This window comes from Tigriopus californicus, chromosome 7 (assembly GCF_007210705.1).
Source record: "Tigriopus californicus strain San Diego chromosome 7, Tcal_SD_v2.1, whole genome shotgun sequence".
Taxonomy (NCBI): Eukaryota; Metazoa; Arthropoda; class Copepoda; order Harpacticoida; family Harpacticidae; genus Tigriopus; species Tigriopus californicus.
The window spans coordinates 3,540,291-3,559,116 of NC_081446.1; the positions used below are offsets into that span (position 1 = coordinate 3,540,291).

The window sequence follows — 18,826 nt, forward strand, 5'->3', positions numbered from 1 at the left end:
TGGCGCTGTTTAGATAAGGGCCTAGGGCTGCTGATCCTCCTGCTGCCTTCTCCTCATGCGACATGGCGCCTTGTGATTTCTTCGAGAACTTGAATTGAAATTGGCGGCAGGCGAAATTGGTCCCTGCAAAAAAGTACTCTTGACGGCATTCAAGACAAACGAGTAATGATGATGATGATGATGACGGTGATGGTAGATAGAGGGAGTGCCCGGATCGTGTGGCCTATCTTGCTGTCTTGTGTTCTTGTCCTCCTTCAGCTCTCAAGGAACACATAAAAGGTGCCACAAAAGAGAATTGGTTCGATGAAGTATATGGATAGGCTCCTCCAATGTGACTTTGACTGGTGGTTTGGTGAGTCGAGCGACTCGTAATGGGTATTGCCCAGACTAACACACTTTTTCTCCACTTATTACTGTATGGGCGACATCTTCTCAAGAGAGACCTGCCACGCAATCTTATCTCAAAACCAAACTGCAGATGGAAATGAGCCAGCTCACAAAAGAAGAAAGAAGATCACTCAAGCATGAGGCTGTCAGGATGAAGTCGAACTAGTTTTCCGAAGGTCCTGATCGTTTGGGGCCGAGACTTAGCCTTCGGTAGACCGCATCCACTTCATGGTGCGCACTCAAACCACTAATTCAGAATTGCTTTTACCTTGTGTGTACCATCAATCCAGTGAGGAACCGTTCCCAACCAGGCTCAAGTGGTGACTGTCAACAATCTTTCTCGGATTTTCGCCGACATTTCCCACTCACTCCGGGGTCTCATCCTTAAAGAATGGGATCCACTGGTGAAGAGAAGATCCGAAACGCGTTCTCCGAGTCCCAAAATCTCGAAACAGAAAACATGGAACATGGGAACAGTGAACCATGCCCTCGACGAAGGCGCTCCTTTGAGGAAAACGACCAAGTCACCTCAAGACCAATCCAAGGGCCGCGCACCCGGCGTAGGTTTCGAACGGTGGAGGCGATTCTTTTTCCGCGCGCACGCGCCCGTTTCAAATGTCTTGGCGCCAAATTCTTTTTGTGCCAAAGGAGCGCCAGCTGAGGAAGTGAGAACGAAATGAAACTGTCTTGAAGGACTTTTTTCTTCTTGTTGAGAATGGGACAAGTTGAATTGAGAACTTGGGGACAAGCAACCTCACACTCTTGTGTGGGCTCTCAGAAAGAAGGGCCTCTTTTCTTTTCAAAATGAGACATTCCTTAAGCGTATTTTGTGAACAAGTAAGTTGATTACATCCCGCGAACACGTTCAATATGATTTAATCCATTTAATAAAGCACTTTTTTTCTGGGAACCAATGAAGTTTCGCATGAAAACGATGCATTCCAAGCTATTTCATCCTGAAGCGGAATCAGGTTTGAGCATTCGAGGCTTCTTCAATTTTGTCTCTTCAGGCAATCAGGGTCGCTTGTCAGGCATTTCAGGTTGACAAATGATTCGAAACTTTTCAGACCTTGCCTCTCTACGCACCTTTTAAGAGCTTGTTCTCATAACCACTGAATTGGAAACCTAATTAAAACCAATCCAAGCAGGGGCTCAAGATTCCCAAGATGAGGAGAATGTCTTTGAATCGCCTTACGCTCCAAAAGAGTCGTGGATCATAAAATTGTGATTCTTACCAATAGAGATTTCCGACATGATTTTAAATTGAATTCCACATTTGGCAACGGCAAAAAGGGAGATCTGATCCCACACGATTCCCTTCCCCCCTGAAAAGGAATATGCAGTATGATCGTAAAGTTCCTGCCTCCTGATATCACGTATATTGTTCGCGAACGCCATAACCGATTTGTCCTATCTGGTTAGATTTGTAATTGTCCTTTTGTTTCACAATTTATGGAAGTTTAGAAAAAAACCGAAGCCATTGTGAGCTGGATGTTGTGGTGCTTGTTATCGATCATAAATTTTGTTGACGATTTTACTGGGTAGAAAATATCATTGAAATCAATATCTAGGGACTGCCAGTTCCATAAGTCTTCTTTCTTGTAATATCGTTGAACTTGGGCTTTCACCAATTACTCATTGGTTTTGGTTTTCTCATACACCTACGAAGTAAATTTCTGATGAAGATTAAATGGTCGTCCTTTCAATCTCAACTAGAAATGGCCTAGACTGAATTAGAAATGATCAACTTGACCTGAAATCAACGCTTAGTTGTTGTGGAGACTCGCGCACACCTTTGAAGACGACAATCTTTATTTTACATTTGCTAGGAAATACTACTCTCTGAAGGACAAAATGGCTTGCGGCTCGAGGGGCAAGGATTTCATGGTCACAGTGGAGAAACTACACCACCAAAAGGGGGAATTTTCTTAAGAGAATCTCGGTTCAATTCAATGATAACTCAACACATGGAAGAACTTAACATTGGAAAACTTTGGCCAGCAGAAAGCTCGATTAGGTTAGACATATGTGAGTAAAAACGGTAGGTTAGGGATACATCGTAAGGATAATAAATATCATCAAGTGTCAGACTAGTATCACGATTCCTTGGTGAAACATATTTTCCTATTTTCCAATTCAAACTGATTTCAGAATATTGTGTTCAAGCCAAGCAGATTTTGAGCCGCCGTGAAGTTCTCGATTAATAATGGTTGCAAACAAGTATCCAAAGTTGACGGCCATAAATCAAAGGAGCTCAATTTTGTCCCCGTCTTTCCAGCACAAGTTTTAACGAATTGATTTTAAAGCAAGTTGTTCTTGGGTTATGACTCGGAAGTTAGAATTTGACGATCCCCTCCCTCCCTCTCTCTTTGTTGTCAGTCCCATGGCAACTGGAACAGGGACAGACTGAGGTTTGGGACTCCAACTCCGTTGGGACGTCCAGTGAAGGGAGGGAAGGGTAATGAACCATGAACAATTCTGACATGTCCAGTGCTGGATGTGACATTTCAGATTTTCAAACTTTTTGTCTTTGTTTCTTCTTATCTCTGGCCATTCGATTCTCCTCAAGACCATTCGTTGGAAGAATACATTTTCGTTCAGTCGTTGTTTTCAGAATTATTGTGCCATAACAAATAACCCCGGGTGAACTCAGAAACACTAAAAGCGTTTTACTGGTTTCAGGGTGACCATATCATGAGGAGAGATGAGGATTTTTTTTGTTCTACCCTTGACATTAAGGGTTGTGTGGTGCAGGCCATTGAATTAGCCCAGAGTTCATCGGTGTGATTGAATTACTTTTTCCATCATCTCGACAGCTCAAATCCACTTGGTTCTCGAGAGGAGGATTTTACCGCCAAGAGACCAGAGGGTCAGTCCACTCTTCTCCAGTCTTGTCGGGGTTGAACCTTAGGGTCAATCCGACGAGAAGAGACCGACTGACTGACCAACTGGAGGAAGGAGGGTGACTTTTTCTGTCACCCTCCCTCACTGTCATTCTGCCAGGAACTCTTTATTTAATGTTTTGTCGAGTCAGAGCAATCCCGTAATTCTTGACCTGACGGGACCCTTACTCGTTGGAGATGACCTGAATGGGTGGGGGATAAGGACAACTTAGGGTATGGACTGCTGGGCAATTCTTGACGGGAACACCTTCGGATATTTACCGAGCAAGACAATGTGCCGTCCATTGGTTCTGAGGACCAGTAGATTAGAAAAAGGCTTGAGATCGGTCCGGCCCCTCCTTCTTGTCAGGTTCCTGACGGCCTTTTTGGGGGGATGTGTGTTAAAGACTGTTCAAAACTAAAGAAAACACTACCCTGAAGATGGGTATGTGTTGATAAATTTCATTTAGAGTTGGAAGGATTGATGACATGATACTGATGAAATTGAGGGAACTAAACGACCATTTTCTGTTTCCTGAAAGTGTCCAAGTACGACCAGGAAAGGAGCAAGTAAATGTAATTTATGGAATCTATCAAAATGAGGCTCAAAATGAAGAATAGTAACTCAAATGAGAACCGTTGAATTGAAGCTTACCCGCGGCAATAAATGATAGAGATTACAACCGTCATCGGGGTCCAAATGCCGTAATGTCTAATTTTCAGGGCTGTAGCGCTCCCTTATAATTCAAAGGCACGGGTTATAGTTCCCGTTTCGTTTGCCAAAGCAAGGAATTTGTTCTACCGCAATTGCTTTCACGTTACAGATACACATATAAAGACTAAAAATTACCTTCTAAAGGCAACGTTTTAGATACTTGTCCCATAAAATATGGTTTGAAATTCCAATAATAAACGTCATAGGAATTAAAGCTGTAATTTGCAACAAATGAAGGCATATTGAAATTCAATTAATGTTCACTCTGATTTTGATTCAATGAAATTGACATGCATGTTTTAAAAGTACACCACTGTAGAAAGTGACCTGATTCTGGCTCGAACTGAAAAGTGAAACCACACAAGGTGGCTAGTTCACCTTTCAATCATTCATTACTCCTTTGACGCAACATCCCCAGCAATATCAGGGGCACAAAAATAGACCGACAAGAACCAAATGTACACTTGATCACAACGAGAGTGTTTGGCTGAATGAATGCTAGCTTTAAGAACAACAACTTGGGAGTCTAAAACAAGGGAACAGAAACTAAACAACGATGATAAACAGTCTCGAAAGTTTTCACACCAAACTGAAGTTGTGGAAAGTTTCAAGAGACCTCGCTTTTCTCATCTTGATCCAGTATTACAGTATTAGCAATGCATTTACTTTTCTCACTTAGCACGGAGACAGTCAGACACGCATTAACCGAGTGTGCTGAAACCTTTCGGACCTCGACAAAGTTGGAAAAATGTGTTTATTCGTCGTTCGTTCTCAAAGTTGTTTCAATGGGACTTGTACTTGTAATATCAATTAAATATTTCTTGGAAAATAGAGGATGGCTAAGGTAGGATTGCAGTTTTATCTAACGTAAGATAGCGTTATCATGTTTTTAGACTTCGAGACGACTGTCAAATGAAAGGTCAGAGATGAATAATTCAATTGAGCACGAATGTTTTGCGGGAGCAGATAACTCGTTTATCGATAACGAGAAGCGGAAAAATGTATAACCGGTGGATGGATTGGATTATAAATTGTATATTGTCGTTTACTTGGCTTGAGTTGGACGTTGTGGTGCATCATTTTGGCCAAACGATTCGAAACGTTGGCTTTAATTATCTTTCAACCAGGATTTAGGACCAAACTTAACACTTTAGAAAACAGTGTCTTTAGAAAAACAAATCTAAGAAAATGCATCTTGGCAACTTTTGCACTTGCGTCAACATCATTCTTGGTATTTCTTTTGAAGCTCGTGTTAGTATTGTTGGAAAATTGCCATGGAATGTATTCCTCAAGATATTTTGACTTTTCTTATTTTGGCATTTGGTGCACTGTAGCGTAACTTGCAAAATACATGATTAGTATGTGAACATTTGTTACAAGGCACGTGTCGTAATAAAATTAAGTTTTGGTTGAAAAAATGCAAGGTCAATTTTTAAGTGCTCAAAAACTAAAACCTTACCAAAACAAAATGGAAGAGATACTTTGAACGCAGTTTTGAGATACTAAAAGTCCCATAAAAATCTTTTGTTTGCAATGTTTCAAAAAACAAAACAATATTTAAACATTCAGCATTTGGTTGGAAATAATCCAAGCGTATTGCATCCACTATTAACCGATAATTCTTACAATCCGATTTCACAATCTTTTCCAAATTCTACCCAAGTAATTGCTCCAAATCTGTGCCTAAAAATGAAAGATTGATAATAAAAGTGAAATAACACAAGTTACATTAATAGTGAGCCTGCTACTATGATTATTATAAAACTATTGCATATCAATTTACCAAAAGGTTTTAACCTTAATATTGAAATCATGGCAGAATCCTTTTTTTGAAAACAGTTAAGGTTCCCGTCTCAGAAAATGATTTTGGTTTGGTGAACAAGAGCCGAGGGCAAGTGTTCCTCGGATCAAATGTGCCCGTGCAAAAATCGTCTTTTGTATTTAGATAGGACTTAACGATTTTGGTGAAGCCCAAATCAGTCTTGAATGCAGTGGACGAGGACTGAGAGCTTTTTCATAATAATTGAGACTCCCTAAACATGGGAGCTCCTAGTTCGACATTTTCGTCCTATTTGCTGCTCATGCGACTCAGCTATTTAGCTTGAAGGACATGAGTTAGGGTTCTCAATTTGAGCAAAAATAAGATACAGCCGAACCATCAAAGATCAAGAACAAGTCTTGAAGCAACCCTGTATTCGAGTCCTAGAAAGGCAGGGTCACATTTTGACACTCTGTCAGCCACTATTGATTTTACTTCTGCACCCTCTATTGTTAAAGATGGGAGCCCTAGCTAAGGTCCTCTGAGCTCAAAAATAGCTGCCTTTTCGGCTCACTACAGAGGAGTTGAAGGGTTGTAAATCAACATGATGATTTCATTTTCAATGAACAAATTGATTGCTATACGCAGGGAATGAAATTGCCATTTCGATGAAATGGAAGATTCATATTTCATATTGTTCCTTATATTCAGATGTAATGTCTAATCCCCAAATTAATTCCAATTTTATACATCTGAACCGTCATGCAATGTGGTGTTGTCCAGGAATTTTATGCAAGAACTTCTTTAAGTTTGGATTCAAACCTCCTAAAGAATGAACGAATCTTGGAGAAGAGCACTTTGAACAATGAAGGAGCCAGAAAAGAAGAGCAGATTATTGTATTGCTGAACGTAAGTGTTATTCATTGTTAAGAGTATTATCCTAAACATCTAGTAAGGAAAAAATACCTTGTCGCCACAGTTTCTCGCACAAGAACCCTGATCGCATAAAAGAGGTTTCGTGATCTTACGGAAAAGAACGGCAACTTCTTGTAGATGAAGTTTGCTGGAGAAGATCAGCCCTTTTACGAGCAAAATTGAGCTACGTGTATTTGTTGGATAATCATGCAATAAATCAATTAGGTGTGAAATCTGAGTCGATAAGAAATGCCCTTGTTAACTATCTTCATGGTATTTTTACCTTCCAAAGTACTACAATATTTCTAATTTTTTGCCAAATTCAAACCTCATTCTTGACTAACCAAGTCAACTATGTGGCATCAGAACTTAACTAGATCATACCTAGCCGTTAGCGGCTGACTTGAAATTAGATAATGACTAGGGTTCAAGTATCAGTTAACAAAGTTTTCTTTCTTGAGGAAGCTATCAATAAGTGATTTTTAAGAATACCTTTCACAACCACTCTAAAGGTAAAACTTTCATGGAAACTGTTAATAATTCATGAGAATATCTTTCAAGTCTGACAAATACTGAATGTTTCTAATGCTTCGTATTCCACCAAAATTTTGGCCATGTACTTTTAATGTTTGTTAGTTTATTTGTTGTAAACACAGATGGTAAATACCTACTCTCGTTGGGCCTGCCATCTCATGTTGGGCATTCCCGCTCCGTCGTCGCAGCCAACATTGCCTCACCCTCGGGAATAACCAGAGCTTCACCCATTTAAGTTGCTGAAGTAGCAATTTATATTATAATTTTCATACCGCAAAGAAGCACGGACTTCACTAGTCAGGGATCGAACCAGGATTTGCAAATTGGAAAGCAAACACTTTCTCTACCAAGCTTGCTTTCTCTCCGCAGCTAGGCTATAAACTCTTAATATGGTAACGTATTTTTGGTTAATACGACTATCAAATAGATACTTCTGAATTCGGCCTGCAAAGTAGACTGGAAGATATCTCAACATGTGACCTGGTAGTTTTTCAAAATGACAGAACTTGCTTGAAGAAGTCGCAAAAAACACAATCTGTATAACCTGCTGCACAAAATATATTTCTGAAGCAAATGCCCAAAGAATTACTATGACAAAAAATCTATGACATTTGTGATCAATAAGATCATTATCATTAACGATTCTTCTAAAATTGTTAAGTAACTGTTTAATAAGTTTTTGAAACTTATTTCTACGTTTCTCGAATCCTATTTTGGTCAAAACATGCATCCGAAAATCAAACTTTTTTGTTGAAAATCACTACCTATTTTCTATATTCTTCGTTATTGCTGCGACTTAAAGTCACGTCATATTAGTGAAACATAAAAGGGTAAAGTAATATCCTTTTTTACGAATTTTTTATTGATGATAACCAGGGCTGGGTAAAACAAAATTTTGAGGGACAAAATTTTTGCTCAAATTTTGAGCAAAAAAAATAAAAAGAAGAAAAAAAAATCACTTTTAAAAGCAAAAAGGCACGTAAGAAGACAACATAAAACTAATTTTATAAAATTTTGAGCTAAGAACCAAGATGTTTCAAGATATTTCATTATTTCAAAATCTTTCAAATTAAAAGCCCTCGAAAATGGCTCTTAGCTTGGACCCCCAAATTAATACACTAAACCATGCAAGTTTCTAGATCAAATTGGGTTACTTTGGGTGCTTTACGTCACTTATTTCTCAGGTTGAAGAGGCTTGGGTTAAAAATGCAAGTATCTTTATGTTGGCTCTTTTTGTATTGTACGTAAGATATTAGAAGAAAGAAAATTCCTTTTTTATTTTGAGCTCCTGGGGATTGCATTTCCAGCAGCGGTAAGGAAGTCCAAAAAATGTGTAGTTAGTTCTTCCAAAGTTAGTGATAGGGTCTTGGCGTGATTCTTCTCAAGGCAAAAAAAAAGTATTACCAAACTTTTGATAGGCCTGGATGCTAAAGTATGTCATCCAGGACCTAGGGAGGCATTAACATGCAATTTTTATCAAAATCTCGAACCCAGAATGGGCCCCCAACAACCAAAGAGTTTTTAAAAAAATCCCAAAAGATATATTTTTGAGGGTGATTAAAACCTCAAAAACATTTTTAAAAAAAACAAGCCCTGATAATAACTAACGGTAGAAAAGCTAGTAAGGTTTCAAACGATTTATGCCACTTCTGGGGCAAAAACATATTGCAATTTTAACCATAAAATATACTAAAACCAACAATGTAGATGAAACTCGACGAATTTTCATTACATTAATAAATATTCAGGAGAACTAAATGCCAAAAGACATCCTTTTAAATACTATAATATGGAAGCACTCTACTGAATGATTGATCAGAAACAGCCAATGGATGAACAAAACTGGCCGTGGATGGACTGCATCCTGACAAAACGATGTCATCAAGAGTTGGGACTCACAGATTGGAGCACAGAGTGATCTTTCATTGGCTCCGGGTCTGCACAAGCTCGGAGATTTCACCAGAGTCATTTCGGATGTCGAAGTCACCACCAATGATGGATGACCTTCTCTGGATTCTTCATCTTCTGCAAGATGAGTGCTCCAGACCTCTCCTCTGCATTTGATTCGTCGTCGTCAATATTCCTTTTGGTATCTACACGTGTACGTTCAGTACCACTTAGCAAAAGGAGATGGCTGAGACCATTTAGGAGAAACAGAGGGGATAAATGCGAACAGGGGAAGGAGGAGGTTTGAAGGGCTAATAGTTAACGCCTTGAAAAAGACGTAGGCCTTAAAATAGGCCGAGAGGAAGGATTGAAAGGGTTGATACACTGAAAGGGGTTGATTATGCCAGTAGATTCATTAAGGACCACTGATTGTGGGCGTGGCCGCACACACAGCTATCAAATATCAAGTTATTTAAAACGAGTTTGTAATATACGATTATGTTTTGGAAGTTCTCTGGTAGCTTAAAGGGAGGGCCCCATTTCCACTAGTTTCCATTAGTAGATGCATTATGGTTACGCTCTGTGGCTTCTTGCACAAAACGACTGTCGGTTATTCATTTGATGCGAGATATGCATTTCTCTTAAAACACGTTCCAGTTTTTAATTTTCAAGATCTTAAATTCATCGGTAATATTTTTGATTCACATCACATCTCAATTTATGATTGAAATCTTGCCTCCATTGTAGCGCCTAACCCTGAAGCTGGAGAGCAATGTATTTCGGTTCTGATTTCTCAATGAGTTTTGGCTTTTAGATCCTATCATAACAGTTTTATTATATCCTCTATGTTTTTCTTTCTTTCATTCATGTCGAGAAATATGTGTTCATCAATCATTTTATCTGTTTTTCATTCTGGGCTAATTTTGGTACAGGGTTCATCACAACCATACCTAATCTCACTGACAATGACAAAATCACTTGAGAGGAGGGGAAATTGTGGATTACGTTGCACTAGCAAACTACTTGAAATTATAGTTATTTGCAAGTGCAAAAAATGAGACCTGAAAGGGCGGAGAGTGGGCCAAGTGAGGGCTGGGCTAATTTGAGCAGAGTAGAAGAACCTTGTTCTTGTCAAAAGAATATTTTTCGAGAGATGAAAGTGACGACGTGTGAGTCCTCCCAAATATCATGTAGGCAGGTATCAATCAACAAGTGTCTTGGTTGGCCAAAGGCAAATATTTCAAGTAACAACCCATTGAAGGATGAAACTTTCCCATGTCCAAGGTCTTGAGCTCCCCCAGAACCTTGGGTGATATCAAGGAATGTCTCTGGGCAGGTCTGGATGAGAGTGTGGACAAGGAGAGCTTTCCGAACGCCGGACCAAAACTCGAGAGCTTCCAACCGAACTCTCACTCTCTCCGCCTTCTTCAACGATAACGGTTGGGATGCTTCGAATGGAAGGAGTGATGTCTCTGGGTAGAGAAGTGGGTTGAATAACAACTTCTGAGGTGCCATGAGTTCGAGCACCACTCGTCAAAAGGAGGTTTAGAGACTCGTCCTCTTGGTCATATTCGTCGTCCTCGCCATCATCGTCTCCTTCCTTGAGCGTCTCATCAAGATCAGAGTAACGAAACTCTAACGTAGAGTCAATGGAACCCCTGGGAAGATCTGTAATTGGGAATAAACGATTAAAATCTACCAACCAGCACTTTTTGATTTGAAAAGCTATTGTCATTTGTCATAAATATGCCCTTACTACATGACAATTGGGTTATTGAAAATACAGACATTTTTATTTACATGGTAGCCCATGTTAAATGTCCTTGATGTTTAGGACATTCTCATTTCGCTAATTCTCATATAAGCTTTTTACGACCCATTTCTAGTTTTTCGCCAAAGCTTTCTCGCAAAGTTCAGGAAAATTCAACCGGAAAGAGCCAGGCCAACTTAGTAACTGCCATTGAGAAGGTATGGTCAAATATCTCGCATGAGATTGAGTGTACTGGCTGCGCTACTTCCCAATTGAGATTTAAAAAATAAAAGATAAACCTTATGGATAAAGTCGGTGCTTTATTGACGCCAGTTTGGTACTACTGTATTGAGTGTTTCTTGAGTTAATTTGTTGAAAAAAACATTTAAATTGGGCCATTCTGTATATCGTAAAAATCATTGACCCGACCATGGACAACGGTACACTGGACATATTTGACGCCGCCAAATGTACCCCAATAGTATGACGGAAAATTTAGAAACTATTAGAACTGAACCTCCCGACCATAAATTGAAAAAAATCTTAGTCGCGCTATCCAGCCACGCAGATTCACTCGCCATAGACATTCAAAATTATAGGGATGAACATGACAAGTTCTACGCAGCAGCTCAAGGATGATGTAAGTAGAAGAATTCTCGTCTCCCCTTTCTTTCTATGGTTCAAATTTTCACTTGTCCACGTTGAGGTTAAGCTAAATTGGTGATACAACATGGACGAGCAAAGAAATTTGACTTGCGTGAATAAAAAATTAGGAATTAGAAGAATTCGTGCAAACTTCCAAAGTATGTTTGATGTCAGTGGTTGCCAGAAACATCGAAGCACTCCTTGATAGTGAATGAAAGGTGTTTTAACCACTGCTGAGCGAAAAAGAGTCAGCTATTGCACGATGCTCGAATTCTAATGTAAATGATCTTGAATTATGAACAGTTCAATAAGTGAAAACTGATGTACAATGGCTGGAAATGATCAGCAGTAGCCTCGTTGAAAGGATGAAGGGTGAAAACCGATCCAAGGAGATGAAAGCCTACCGAGGTATCCGACGACAATCGGAAAGACCTCCAGTTAAATTGAGACCTCCATGACCGGACCAAAAAAGTGTTTTTACGAACACTGATCAATTTAGGTTAAAGTGTCTTTTTCCAGTTCTATTTCCGCTATTTCTCCCTTCAAATTCAACCTTTCCAATATCTAAAGCTTTTTTTCTTCAAGCTTGTTCTTTTTGTAAGTGTGGGACCCTAAAAGCGACCAATGGTGGGTTTCATTAATTGCAAACTAATTTTCAAGGGTTATGACAAGCCCATGTTTCAAGAGATATCAGAGAACACAGACAAGTGGTGCTGAATTGTGTCACTTTTAATTGAAAGGTAATAAATAGACGAATTATAATCTTTCATTTTAATAGTACTGGGGATTACATTCCCTGTAGCGGTTAGAAAAGCCCGTGAAAAACCAAACCANGATCTTGAATTATGAACAGTTCAATAAGTGAAAACTGATGTACAATGGCTGGAAATGATCAGCAGTAGCCTCGTTGAAAGGATGAAGGGTGAAAACAAAAAAAAAAGAATTCGTTATTCGTCCCTCTCTACAATTATCAGAACAGAAAGAACCTTCTGTTTGACAATGATCGACATATTTCCCAATGTGGCTTCCCTCCAATCCAAAAATTAGCCGGGATAATATGTTCTTCATATCTTCGCTTGAAAGCTCCTTGTTCATTCCTGTAAAATGTGCTACTTTCCTTTCTCCCCATGAATAGCATGATTTTTGGCCACACATCATGAACAATCTTGATTTCATGAAATGTCTCGTTTTGTTAATTCCGATTGGAATTTTTTCCAATAATGCAACCGGCTTTTGTATACACAGCTTCACTTAGATCATAAAATTACTAAGAATTTCATCCCCAATATCGGCATGTTAAATCCACGGAAAAGCCCAATTTCATGACCCAAAAATTCATTGAATGAATTAATATTCCAGTTATGACTAAGGTAGTAAAAAACACAAAAACATTGCACAGAATGACGAGCTAAAAAACTTAAAAAAAAAACCGCCTCGGGTAGAAAGATACATGTATAATTTTAAGCAAATAGTACACTTTGTTTTGCCATAATAATCCTCATCCGTGCCATCAGTCTGCATTCTTGCATATGTATGTCAGTTAACATCTCGACCCTGGATAACCTCACTCACTGAATAGCTCTCCCTCCACACTGGATTCGGAGGGTGGAGTACAACCTTCAATTCGAACACTCGGAGGTATCATTGAAGATAACGATGAAGCTTGGGAGTCGTGTTCCTCAATTGGTTGGTGCCTTTGCATATACTCAGTGGGGATGGAGCTGAAAGCAGAACTCTGAAGTCAATGCCAATTGCTAAAAAATGCCGCAATAGTTGGTATGTATAATAGCGAAAAAGTGCGTGTCTCGTTTCGAACTCTTTCATAATATGGATGAATATGAATCCAACAGTACAATAATTCACAAATCAATAAAGCAAGATCTTCATCTCAACCAGGTACGAGTACTGAAAATGGAATTGAACGTGGGAAAACGAGATCAGGTTTCCATCTAATAAAAATAAACTTTAGAGGGCAGGATCTTCCAATCGATACAAAAAACAAGTCTACTTGGGTTACCAAAAAAATCCAGATTGAAAAACTACCATCTTTGGGTTTCATACAACTCATGCGGTGTGTAAAGTGCAATGGGAGGTCGTCTACCATATGCTAAAGGCTCAATCTGAGCTACAAAACAGGAGGTACTCGTAGAGCTGGAAAAATCGTAGTCATACAGGGCAGTTAGTAGGTGTCGTTGATGCAGCAGCAACTGGTGAGTGGATCAGTTTTAGATTAGAGGTGAGTGGTGCAAACAGAGCTTGACCTGTTGGGTTTCTCAGTAGAGAGTTCATGCTCAGTTGTGATCGTAGTAGACGAGGCTGCTGGGCCTCCACTAGATGAACTTGGGCCCTCATCAGCTGTCCTACTGCCAGCAGTAGGATGGCTGGATCCACCAACACCTGAATAGGTCGGGGGAAAGGATCGGGAGGCATTGGCCTCGTCAGCGGTGGTGGTAGTGCTGGCGTTGATTGTGCAAGAGCTAAATAGGTGAGGACTTGGTATACAATCGATTTCAAGGAATATTGATTCATACACGCTTGCTAGGTGTGCTTCGTTAGTTGTGGGGAGTGAATCGGGGGACAATTGACATGGTACACAAGTTCGTTTCGGTTTCACATATTGTGGATGGGCTAAGGCTTGAGGGGTATGTATAACGCTTATGCTTGTTCTTGCTCCTCAAGCCAAAAAGGGAACAGTCTCATTGAGGTTGTTAGGCTTATTGTGAGGTTTCCAAAAAAGGTTACATGAAACATGGAAGACTGGAGCGACAGGATGTATGTCCCTTCAGAGGCATAAATTTATCTCCATCCTTGATCACATGTCATGAATGTGGAGCCATTGACGGTAGACGTAAGAAAGGGAGCAATCGGGGGCTGAACAATCAATCTGGCCCAAGAGACGACTTACCTCAGAGTCACCCGCTTCTTTATCATGGGTTTCTTGGCCGGAAAATGATGCTTAAGAGAGGAAGTGTAGTGGAAACTGGAAGCATTTGTGACGGCTGGAACCGAGGGTGAAGGTGGATCACTTCCGCCTACCAGTGTTGGGTCCACAAGAATTGGACGAGGTTTAGTGAGAGAGGAAGAGGGCACTGTCGTCAAGACAGTTGACCCGCTCAGAGACATCTACAACATTTACAACAACGGCGTCTTAGAAAGTGTTCAAAGGTCGGGCGAATCCATCAAGTTAGGTTTGTCGTCAAGGATTTGGGTAGTGTGCGTGAAGAAGACCTTACCTGTTGATTGATTGGCAGGTGAGGTTGATAGGGATTGTACGGAGGTGAGGGAGATGTGGCCATAGGGGTGCAAGGAGGACATTGGGGTGAAGAGTAAGACTGGTTTTGGATCCGTTTACGATCCTCCTCGTACATGGTTATAAGACGTTCCAATTTCTCCTCGATGTCGTCCACCTAAAATTTCATAATTCTATTCATTTCAAGCGTATGTAAGTGCAACGAACTCTTCTTTAGAAAAGAAATGGCTGCCCTCGTTGTTGTTTGTTATCAACTCGAGTGTTGCAAAAACTGGGGGGTTGTCGATTTGTACGATAAAGCTCTTAATCCTGAGTCAGAGAACGGACAGTGCGGGACAAAGACGGCGAATCTTACCTGTCTCTCTGTTTTGACAATCCTGGATGCCAAGCTTTGTTTCGAGTCATACACGTCTTTGGCCTTGGAACCTTGGCGCCCTAGGATTTGGTCCAACCTAAAATGTTGGTACGAAAAAGTCAGTATCCTGGGAACTGTACAGTAATTCGATTGTTTTCAAGTGCACAAGGTGATGCGATTGTGGTTCTTTCTGTTATGGCACAACAATCGTGTCACCTCGGATCACTAACGAGCTAGTTCTTTCAAGAGAAACAGGAAGTTAATAAGCAATGAATTAACTGAAGGAGTTTTTTGCGCAAATCCAATTCTGATTGCAGTCATTTCGAAAAGGTTGGCATGCTTTGAAAAGCCAAATCTTGTCCTTTTTCGTTTGTCAAAAACAACACACTGTGCTTAAAATGACATTGAAATCCTTAGATTCGTAGCTCTAAAGATTTCAATGTAAAACAGACAAACATTAAACAAATCAACAATACTACAACGCAGATATTTTCATTGGGATTAAAGGTGAAAGAGAGACAGCCAAGAATAATGGAACTGATTCATTCAAGTTCAGGCTAGAAAAAACAGCTGATAGAAGTTTGTCGCTTTGAATCCATGCCGTAAGAGGGGGGAAAGGGCGTTATTCAACATAACGCGAGACGTACTTTGGGAGCAAAGGGTGAACGAAATGAAAGAGAATATTTAAAGCAGCCATTGACCATTGACTGGACATTTTCACCTTTGTTGGAGTCCCCTGACCTTACTGACTAGGTCAGCATGGCCAGCCGAGTAGGACTCTATCACATCTTTGACATCATAGGGTTTAAGTGCTTCTTTAAATCGTCGACGTGCTGCCATGTACTTCAACTGGTGAGGGAATGGAAAGAAGAGAACGGACTTATATTCTGTATGGGCAAAAAGGTTAGTGAGGGCCTTTGATGACTCGCATTGACAGCCCTTAGTGAGTGATATGGAAAATAAGTGTTGGTAGGGCATCAATCCAGCGAGCGCTAATCCCAGAATGTTTCACTTTTGTTCAGGTGATAGTGAAATCATTTATTCCCCAAACCATACCAAAATTATCACATAAAGGAAACTAGATGTTTTAGTTACCCAATTTGATTGTTTAGATTGATTTTAGGATTGAGAGGGCAAATTCTCTGCATGAAGTGCAAAGGTGAGGAACTAGAAGCTCGTTTTGCAACCAATTATACATTTAGAGAGCCTAATGGTAACAATCAAGTGCATGAAGAAGGTTTTTGTTTGGCTATTCAGTTTCAAACCTCATTTGCATTTGGCGAACTTTCAGAATGAGATCAGAGTGACCCGCTGAGTATTGTTCAATCACATCTTTAACATCATAGGGCTTTAAAGAATTCTTGAAGCGTTTCCGCGCCCTCATCATCAGCATCTATAACAAGTGCAAGTAAAGAATGTAAATGGTCATCCTGATTCGTCTCTGGTCGACGATTGGGGTCTCGCTCAATCCTTTATGATTAGTTAGTACTGACGTTAGTGTCACATAAACAAGAACCTCCCACCCACAAGCCACATCAGAAACGAACAAAAATCGATTGGCATTAACCTGTTCTGCAGGAATTTTACTTTACACAACAAATCAGCGTGACCAGCGGAGTATTGCTCCAAAACGTCCTTCACGTCATAAGGCCTAAATGCTTGTTTGAATTTCCGCTTGGCCACCATGAAAAGAATCTATTGAAACTGAATGTGTAGAGCCAATGGAGATAAAACAATTCAAGACCACCGACATTACCTTTCTAATGGCTCTGATGGCGCCTTTGTGTTGCCTGGTCAGGGTGATGGGAGCAAGTTGTTCCTCTTCATCTGAAAGAGGAAACGAAGACCATCTTCAGAACTTGGGTTCGCTCACAATGAGTTCGTACACCGCGATCAAAGGGGATCAAAGACAAATTCTTAGCACACTCAAAAATCCTGAAAGGAACATAAAAACCATTTGACAGGATAGACAGAGAGCAAGAAGGACATGAATAAATCCGGGAGTTGTCTTTTGTGGTGGATGCCTGAGGTGCTTTCCGGGGTGAGAAGTCTGGATACAAGGAACATGAATGTTGGTGCAGTCTGTCTTAAAGCTGTTGGGGGTTGAGTTTGTGGATGCAAATATCTTTTTGTGGGAGAAAATATCCAAAACGCTCACCATGACCAAGCCAACTGAATGCAATTTCACAAAGTGTGAGATTGTTGAGAAAATAAGGCTTTTCTCAACTACTGATCTTCTCTTTTACCCTCATTCAAGAGAATTGAAATTACGTTTAACGTTTTAAACAGAAGTTGTGAGTTTCAAACCCATGGTTTTTAAATTCAAATAAGTCGGAAAAATTAAATAAAAACTGATCATTAGATTCCGATAAGAAAAATGTTGTTCGCTCGTCGAACAGAAATTCGAGAGGGTTGCAGTATCCGGTTTTCTTCCCAATGCCCAAAGGTTCAGCTCTGTCGCACATCCGAACGGTCAAACTTCTCCAATTTCTGCTCGAAGTTGAAACAACATATTTTATCGGAGTCTACTGATCATTCATTTATCATCACCAACTAAAAGTTTTCAGATTTCCGAGCCTTGTGGAGTAATTCTCCAAGGAAACCACATGCCCAAGCAATTAGACGGGTTCTCAAAATCTCTTGATAGACATTGTTTTGCTTTTTAATAAAACCAGAATGAATGACTGGGCCATTGATTATGGGCTTTCCCTAATGACAGATAGAAAGTGAAGTGGGTCTACGTGTCAAAATGTAAAGTGGAGCATTATTTGAACAATAGAATTTAAAGAAGTAGCAATAATAGTAGCAGCAGCAGCAGCAGCAGCAGCGATATAAAAGGTGCGTTGGTGCTTTGCAAGAGAATACAAGTTAAGAAAGTGTCAGGGAGTGGTGGAGGTGACTGGCGAAGGCCCATGGCTTGATTAGATGATTGATTGAACGAATGAATGGTTGAATGCTTGATTGCTGGTGTGGGACACTAACCCTCCTCATCTTCCTCCTCCTGTTCGCCTTTTCGATTCTTACGTCTGCCCGGCGATTTGGAACCCGAGAACTCCCTTTGAAGTAGGCTGCAGAGCACCAAGGGGAGGGTGGCGTCATCAGTCCCTCCCCCTGCCCCCCCGCCACCGCTTCCCCCCGTCAAATTGATCGGAGAGGTCGTTCGGGAATGAGAGCGACTCTCTCGTCTCGAGGCCGCTCTCGAGGACGGAATCAAGGAATTGGTCCGAGATGGAAGGCGGGACGCTGGACAACACAACAAGAGGAGACCTCATGAGAAACAATGCACATGCATATTACAACCTCAACACCTCTGCCTCGCCCGAGGGAATCATCTTAGCTGGGTACCAGATTCGCAATGGGAGCCTTGAAATTGGCACAAACTGTCTCACTGAGTTGGGAATTAGATTGTGAGTTAATCGACGGCACATGTTTATTTCTTATTTGGATTAGACCATAGATGACTTCAATTAACAGGTCTCCAGGGCTAAACTAGTTTGGCCTTCTTGGGAGGAATTCGACTGCTTTAAAAAACAGTAATACCATGACTAACTATCCCCGTGGATAAATGTCCAAAAAATCACAAATTACTTGTTTGCTTATAAAGATGATGAACCCATTGCACTTATAACCGAAATCGAAAACTTCGTCAAAATTTATCAAAAAGGCAATGCAAGGTATGGCATGAAGTTTTTGAGAAATAATAATGTTTTTGCTTCTTAACAGCATTGCCATAAACGATAAATCACT

General features: G+C 40.3%; 1 protein-coding gene across 14 annotated transcripts in view; it reads right to left on the reverse strand.

Annotated features, from left to right (window-relative positions):
- Positions 1–9,876: 9,876 nt before the first annotated feature.
- LOC131883214 (potassium voltage-gated channel subfamily KQT member 1-like) overlaps positions 9,877–18,826 on the reverse strand; it is a 53,590-nt gene continuing 44,640 nt past the window's right edge. For 7 of the 14 annotated variants that reach the window (XM_059230614.1, XM_059230613.1, XM_059230612.1 and 4 more), the window contains 9 exons: positions 18,062–18,322; positions 16,836–16,906; positions 15,801–15,928; positions 15,080–15,176; positions 14,708–14,881; positions 14,380–14,597; positions 13,736–13,951; positions 13,047–13,195; positions 9,877–10,747 (listed from right to left, as the gene is read on the reverse strand). In XM_059230614.1, the coding sequence (XP_059086597.1) occupies positions 10,395–10,747; positions 13,047–13,195; positions 13,736–13,951; positions 14,380–14,597; positions 14,708–14,881; positions 15,080–15,176; positions 15,801–15,928; positions 16,836–16,906; positions 18,062–18,322 (1,667 nt within the window). In that variant the 3' untranslated portion in view covers positions 9,877–10,394. Of the gene's footprint in view, positions 10,748–13,046; positions 13,196–13,646; positions 13,952–14,379; positions 14,598–14,707; positions 14,882–15,079; positions 15,177–15,800; positions 15,929–16,344; positions 16,473–16,646; positions 16,775–16,835; positions 16,907–18,061; positions 18,323–18,826 lie in introns of those variants that run through there. The other 7 variants (XM_059230610.1, XM_059230611.1, XM_059230618.1 and 4 more) reach the window with 7 other exon arrangements.